General features: G+C 32.2%; 1 protein-coding gene across 1 annotated transcript; it reads right to left on the bottom strand.

Annotated features, from left to right (window-relative positions):
• Positions 1-1045: 1045 nt before the first annotated feature.
• LOC141690555 (uncharacterized) lies at positions 1046-1489 on the bottom strand. The gene has a single exon (XM_074495347.1). It carries the CDS (start codon positions 1487-1489, stop codon positions 1046-1048), a length of 444 nt encoding a protein of 147 aa, XP_074351448.1.
• Between the last annotated feature and the right edge of the window lie 6600 nt (positions 1490-8089).

Below are 8089 nucleotides of genomic sequence, written 5' to 3'. Positions count from 1 at the left end.
GTTCGGAGGTAGACATAATGACATACTTGTGTGTTACTGGTAGTAGGCAAAATATTTTCAAATACTTATTTGTAAACAATGTTTTTTACGAACATCCTATCTTTCATCTCGTCATCGGCATTTATTATTATCGGTCCTTCTTTTGAGGTCACATGAGATATGGCGACATAATACTGGCCATGGATGAAAACTTGGCTCGACAGATATAAGTCGACATGCTTGAGTGTTTGCCCCTGACTTTTATTTATCATCATAGTGAAACATGGTGTTACAGGAAGTTGTCTCCGGTTAAGCTTAAATGGCCACCTTGATTCTTTTAGAGTCATAATAATTCGTGGAATTGTAACATTTCGGCCAATATTTGTGCTTGATATGATATCGGCCCGAATTGACCATTTACCCAGACGGATAATAACCAATCTAGTGTCATTGCACAATCCTTCTGACTGGTTTAAATTTCTGAGTAGCATTATCGGTGTACCTTCTTTGAGTTGTATGTCATGATTCGGGACTCCGTTGAATTTTAAGCTATTTAGGAACTCCGCTGGATATAATAGATCATTTTAATCTGTTTTCATACTTGCTTTACATATGCTGTCTGAGCTTAAGTATGTTCTGCTTCCGTCAAGTATACAGGATCGCTGTAGTTTTGTAAAAGGGAGGGGTAGATAGACTGGACTATTATTTTCATTGGATCTCCACAGGGGTCACAACATAAATGTGTTGGTATTTTGACCAATTCATTATGAAAATCTTCATAAACCAACCCGTTTCCTACTTGTAACAACCATTTGTCAAAGGTAGCTATACTGTCTACATCTGCCTTACTTAGACTGTCATTATGTAGCCTCATGTTCTGGTTGAGCTCGTATACCTTAAAAAATGGCCACAAATGGGATGAAGTTAGAGATGCATCGATAATATCAGCTCTTGTACCTTTTGGAATGACGGGAAATATTTGGCGAAAATCACCCCCACATACAACTGTTAGCCCACCAAATGGTTTTTCAACACTATTGTTAAACCTGGTTCTTAGAATATCCCTCTAGGTCCTGTCCAAAACTTCGACACATAATTTACTCTCCATGGGTGCTTCATCCCAAATGATCAAAGAGGTCTTTAATAGAAGTTCGGCTAATTGGCTCCCATATTGGATTTCACAAGTTGACTCTGCCGTGACATCAATTGGAATATAAAATCGTGAATGCGTTGTCCTTCCATTGGGCATCAACAATGCTACAATGCCTGCGGTTGCAACTAGAAATACTATTTTCAATCTTGATCTTAGGTTTGAAATAATTGTATTCCACAGGAAGGTTTTACCAGTACCATCATGTCCGCTGATGAAAAATAAATGGCATTCTTCATCCTCAACAGATTGTATTAATGCTTCATAAGCTCTTTTCTGGTAAGTATTTAGAGAAATAACTGATTTTTCATGTTGTACCTTTAGCTGTTCTGTGTCATAGTCCAGCTCTTCATTGACCATCTTATTGCTTGAATCTCTCAGTAATGATGTGTTAAGTTGTGGCATCCCATCTATGTCTCTCAAGCTTTTTCCCAACTTCTACATTAGTGTTTCAATTTCGGCCAATGTGTATACTTCTACTTGTTCTTCGGTCAGCTGAAGGTCTTTATTTCTGAATCTCTTCCTTTGCATGGACATGATATCTTCTGATAGTGCAGTGTAGATATTTTTCCAAAGTTGTGATGCATCAGAAACTTGACAGTATATCAGTATGGTGATAAACAAATTTCGTAATTCATAGCCAGTGACCCATATGGCAGCTTCATTCAAGTAGTCAATCCATTCTTTATCATAATCTAACAACCCCAAAGCATAACATGTGGCTTTGAAAGCTTTATATGTGACCCCATTTACTGTTCGTATACATTCGAAGGAAGTGCTACCTTTGACAACATTGAGAAGCATTCGCATGTAAAATCGCTCCCCGGATGAAGGATAAATAAAGTAAATTCTACCAATCGATATCCCTTTTTTTCTCCTTGTCCATATTTTGTCTCGAGTGTTCCAAACCCATTGAGTTGTAAAATCTGAGTAAGTTAGTTCACGTGCATTTTCATGATTCTTGTTTGTATCTAGCCATTCTGTAAACTTTGTTTTTCAAATCTGGGCATGGAGAGCACATTCTCGACACACTTGTCTTCTTCAAATATTACTGTATGTTCTCCATGAAGGTGAAATGGTAATCTCTCAACCGATGGATATCTATGATTTATATCAAACTGGAAAATTCTCCAGCACGCTTCTGTGGCAGATATGTATCTACAATCAAGGTAAGCTTTGGTCGCATCTATTCGATTTACCGAATCAATTGATTCAAGTGTTGTGTTTGCTCTATCAGACCCTTTATTGACATACTTGAACAAATATTTTATCGATCTTGAGTAATTGCAAACCTTAATATTGATGTGAGCATCCAATTTGATAATCAAATTGCGATTGTAAGGAACCACAAAATGATTATCTATTATGAGGTCCTTCTTCTTGACATTAATGTCGTTGTCCCTCCTCTTGTATACCGGGAATCTTTCGGAATCTATTCTTGTCTGATCACTGAATTTTTTCAGGAAATGTCTCGCACACTTGTCTTTTATCATGCATGGAGAGTTTTTATTGAGTTGGCCACATGGACCATGAATCATATGCGTTTTCACAGCATCATACTCATCTGGATCAATATTGGGGTCAGGGATTTCAGCACTTACAATTTCATCAATTCGTGACGCTGTAGGATTTTTCATTGTCTGGTCCAAGAAAAGTATTATGTGTGCATGTGGCAATCCTTTTTTTTTAAATTCAATTATTTATAAACCTGCAAGGGGAGGATAGTTACATTCATTATTAAAACTTAATTTTGTAGGAGGTATATGATAATTTTGTTTTATCAATTTCTTTATAGTAAAAGACACACAATAGCAAAATATGTCAATTACATGATTATTAAAATATTATTCATAATTATTTTTTGAAGGGTATTAAAATATCATAATTTCTTTTGGCAAGAGAGATTTAAAATTATATAGTAATGCTTGATTTCAGACTCAATAAAAGGTCAGCATCTTTATATTACATGAATGTTCAATATCATAACATTTTGATCTCATTTTTCAAACTACATGTCCTAATTTCACTTTAAGAAACCTACTTCCGAATGAAATATTTTATATATCTTCCAAAACTTAACATATTTAAAAACAAAAAATTATAAATCATTTGGCTTGTATATGAAGTGTCCAACAACAATTTCTGTTATCACTACATAAGCCATTTATTTTGATTCACTTTATTTTATATTGTATAGTTCTCAAATATAAAATATCATAACGTGTTCTACTTAAGTTAATTGCATATAAATGTGTTAAAACCTAGATAAAGTAGTATATAAAATGACTTTCATTTGGGAAAATTTAATTTTTTATTATTAAATGCTCTTGTAGTGTTTCTATTTATTTTATTTATCTTTTAACAATTAATATTGGTAAAATTTTAAATATCAAATTTATAAATGACCACTTCAATACTTATAGGAAGAAAAATTAAATTAATAAATATAATAATAATAATAATTTTTTGCATAAAATAGTGGATTTATTATTCAAGCATGCCTCACTTTTTGGCATTGTAGTAAGAGAGTATTTGAAATTATTTGTTAAAAACAAAACATGATACCTAGATGATAAGAATATTTATTATTAAGTGTTAAACTATTGTAGTCAGGGAACTATATCTATAATTCATATGTTAATTTAGTATTTTTATTAATTGAATTTTCATTTATCAATAATAGGAGTATAATAACATAAACCAGATTATCGAATCCAAGATGTTGTGTGCGTGATAAAAAATACATGGCATAAATATATTAAGTTAGTAAACTTACTTGCAATTATCCTTCCAAAAGGTTCTTCTCTTTTCAAATCTTGCATTAGCTGAAATAGCTTGATCTCGAAAACTCTACATATAACATTGACCTGATTACTATCGTCTTTTTGTCCAATCAATTGGAGCATATCATTAATTTCTGGTCATTTTGGGTTGCAAGTAAAAGTTATAAACAAATATGGATATCCTGCCCACTTACAAATAGCCATTGCAACCCTTGTAATTTTGTACCCTGTACCTGGGCCCGTCGGTGTGTGAAGAAGGTAGGATAACTGACTTCCCCACTTTTGCACAATCTGAATCGCCTCAATGAACAGCATCCATTAGTCCAGAATAGAGGTCTGATCTTAGTTTTTTCTGATTTAGTCGTATCCATCGAATTCTCTCTTCCTCAATTGTCATGTAACAATCAACTCTATATTTTTGTAGAAGTCTTCCGCTTCGAAGAAGTGTTTGTCCCACATTCAACCTTTGTTGTAACCTAAAGCAATAATACTGACACATTATCAATGTAACGACCGAGGAATTACGCTTGTATTCTATTATAATAATAATAAATTATGTATATTATTATGTGATTAAATGTGTTAAGTCGTTGAACCTTAACTGCTATGTGTTATGTGTTGGTTGTTTTGATCCAAACGTGTTTTGGATAGTTATTGAACGTTTTATCGTCAGTTATATATATTATATCAAAATCTGTACAGCTCAAAACTATGTTTTAAAAGCCAGTATTTCAAACAAAATCATTGGCCCTATTTTGCCAAAAATGCCCTATACCGTATCGCTATTCTGAACCCCTAGACGTTTTACCAATTGACCTTTTTCGCGAAAAACGACTTTTTCCGGATCCCTTCGGGTACCAAAAGCCCCACAAAAATCACATTTTTATTTTTATATGATCATGAAATTATCATATATCATTTTTCTTTGCATTTTTGTAATATTCACAATTTTTGGGAATTTTTAGCATTTATTTTGTATTTATTGGATAATTAAAAATTCAATATTAATACCCAAAAATTATAAGAATTGGGGCCAAATATTTTTATTAGGAGTATAATTAGCCCCTTAATTTTATTTAGGGGTATTATTTTCATAAATATAAATAGTTGATTTACTGTTAATTAATTAGTTAATTAATCAGAAAAAAATCAGAAATTCAAGAAAATATTTGTGGGGGTGAAGAACATCCAGAGAATTCAACTGCAGATTTGAGAGTGATTCTGTTATCCAAATCGATCATGTGAGTAACCAAAACAAAGCTCTTGATCTGTACTTTCTATTCATACCATCAATTTCATGTTTTGTTGTTTAGATTTTCAATTCATACTTTAGGGTTCTTGGACTGAAATTGGGGGTTTTTGATTATGGGGTTCTGGGTTGATTTTGATGCTTGGTATAGTTGTATATACTTGTTTACAGTCGATTTATGCTATTTATTTCAACAAAAGATTGTCCTAAGTGTTAGTTCTTAGTTTCAAGTTTATACAATTTTATTTTAGTTCGTTTTTGATTTTGTATGAATCTGAGGTTATTTTGATTATAGGGGTTAGATTGTAGAGTTAATAAGCTTTATTTTAAGCTATTATGTGTAATTTTTGGTGTACGAAATCGGTACTTTGAGTTTTGGCCGGAAATATTATGATTTTGATCGGAGAAATGGTTCCCTGGGTTATTAGACGAAGTTGTTGGCGTGATTGTATTCCTGGAGTGATTTGGAGTGAAAACCCATTAAGAAACGAAGCAAACGATGTCCGTTTTGCCTGGAAACCGAGGTCGTCGGATTCAGTTGCAACTCACCGGAGTTGTTTTGTTTTTGGCCGGAGATGGCGACCTGTGCGACGGGGATGAAAAAGAATGGTGGAACGAGCTTCCTGGGAGACTGGAGAATGAAAACCCTCGACTAACTTCGTCGTTGCATCGCTGTAGTGGCAGAATTGGTTCGCCGGAATAGGGCCGCCGGCGTCGGCGTTTTCTGGGCAGCCGGTGTTCTTCGTGACCCGAGTCGACCCGGGAAACGACCCGGGTTTGATCTTCAAAACCCGATTCCCAGTTTCTGTATTCTGTTTTTTTTTTATTTTTATTTAATTTCTTTTATTGTATAAAATAAAAATCAGATTTTAATAATTCCAAAAATCTAATAAAATTTAGATTTAAATACTGAAAATTATTAATAATAATTTCTAAATTATTTTATTAATTTAGAAATTCGAAATTAGTTATTTAAATAATTATTTAATTATTTATCTAATTATTTATTAGTTATTTAGTTAATTAATAATTAGGTAATTAATTAATAAATAAGGATTAAAAATAATCGAATAATACGAATAATAATTCGTAAATTAGTTGAATACTGCGAGTAACTCGTACTTTTTCGAATAGTGATTCGCTAAGTTAGAATTATTAATCGAGCGATATTTATTCAAGAGTGTTGTAATAATTATTCGTATTGAATAATTAAATACCGATAATTAATTGATTAACGAATCATATAAGTACAACAATAATAATGTAATGGTTCGATAATTATGTGAGGATTGCGAGTAGCTCGTATTTATACGAGTAGTTAATCGTTGAGTTAGATTATAATTCGAATAATTCGTAGTTATTCGATAAATAGCGTATCGGTTAATTAAGTTGATTGATTATTTGTAAATAATCGATCTAATCGAATAAATATCGATAAGTTATAAATATTATAATAAATTGTGATTAATCCTAATAATTAGGGATTTATTATTTTAAATTATTAAATAGGCAATTATTAATTATTTATTAGTTATTTATTTAAAAAGTGATTAATTATTTCGATAATTAATCACATAATTTTCAATAAATCGTAACTTCTTCATTTTAACTCCAAAAATTATAAAAAAATTATTTTTGACTTTGATTTTTCTTAAATAATTATTTAAAAATTATATTAGGATTAAAAAGGTTGTAATAATTATTTATATTGAATAATAAATTAAATTACAGTGTTTAATTCATAACAATTCAACCGTTAGTCCGATTTGAGTAAAACAAAGACCTCTAGACTCAGAAAAATGAGACGAATCCAATAAAAATGGTTGTAAGTTATAATTTCTTCTGAAAAAGAGTGGTTTGGTGATAATTGATAGTTCATAGGTCCTAGTAGGGATATAATTGAGCCGAATAAATCCCGAAAAATTATAATAAAATCAGATAAGGCTAGTTAATACCAATATGAGTCTAGTATCGATTCTAAGAATAGTTATGAGATTAAAAATCAATTATGTGCTTTATGTGCTATGTGCCTTACGTGATTATGTGAATCTTATGTGGCATATAATTATATGTATATATATGCGAGTCAGATAGAAACGCATGGGTAGACTGATAAGGTTGCGTGATATCAATTCAAGATACACGTATGTAGTAAATTATCTAAACACCTATCTTTCCATGATTTGTTCAGTGTTAGCAAGGCAGAACAATCTAGGGTCAGAAGGCAGTAAGTTAAACCAGGTTAAGTACACGCAAGGCAAGTTTCTCCCCTATTCTAAATTCAGAATAGTGATTTATATTTCCTTTCTATCGTATCGATTCTATTTGATAATCATTGTTCATATACACTGTTACCTACTTATTATCACTTGTTCCATTTCATTTCAATTCTTGATTTACCCAATTTATTGAATTCCTTGTTCATATTTCAATTCCTTTACCCTTGTTACATATATTCTGGTATATCCTGGTGTTGGGATATATCAATAGCATTCCGAATATTCTGGATGCTAAGCCTTGGACTGGATGGTTACTTTACGGACTGGGTTTTACCCAGACCATTAATTAATAGGCCATAGTTGCCTGAGTACTCCTAATGTTGGTTGGGTCTATGCAGTTGGGTATAGATCCGCACTATATTCTGACTGATCAGCAGGTTATAGTGCATATGTTGGTTCTTGTTCCAGTCTTGTTCATTTGGCACTCGCCAGTGTTGGCAAATTGTTATCATATACAGATACAGATGGTTGTTCAAACCAGCGGCTTATTGGTTCATTTATTTCTCGCTCTTTATAATATATATATATATATTGTTGCAGGCTTGTTGAGCAATTTTGGCTCATTTCTTTTATTGTCACTCCTATTGTTTTACAGTTAAGGTAGAGAATGAAACCCATCAGGACCCGCATAGTCAAGAAGCGAGTCAAG

The sequence above is a fragment of the Apium graveolens genome, chromosome 2 (assembly GCF_009905375.1).
Source record: "Apium graveolens cultivar Ventura chromosome 2, ASM990537v1, whole genome shotgun sequence".
In the NCBI taxonomy this organism is placed as follows: Eukaryota; Viridiplantae; Streptophyta; class Magnoliopsida; order Apiales; family Apiaceae; genus Apium; species Apium graveolens.
Note: the sequence above shows the minus strand (reverse complement) of the source record. Positions and strands in the feature narration are given on the sequence as shown.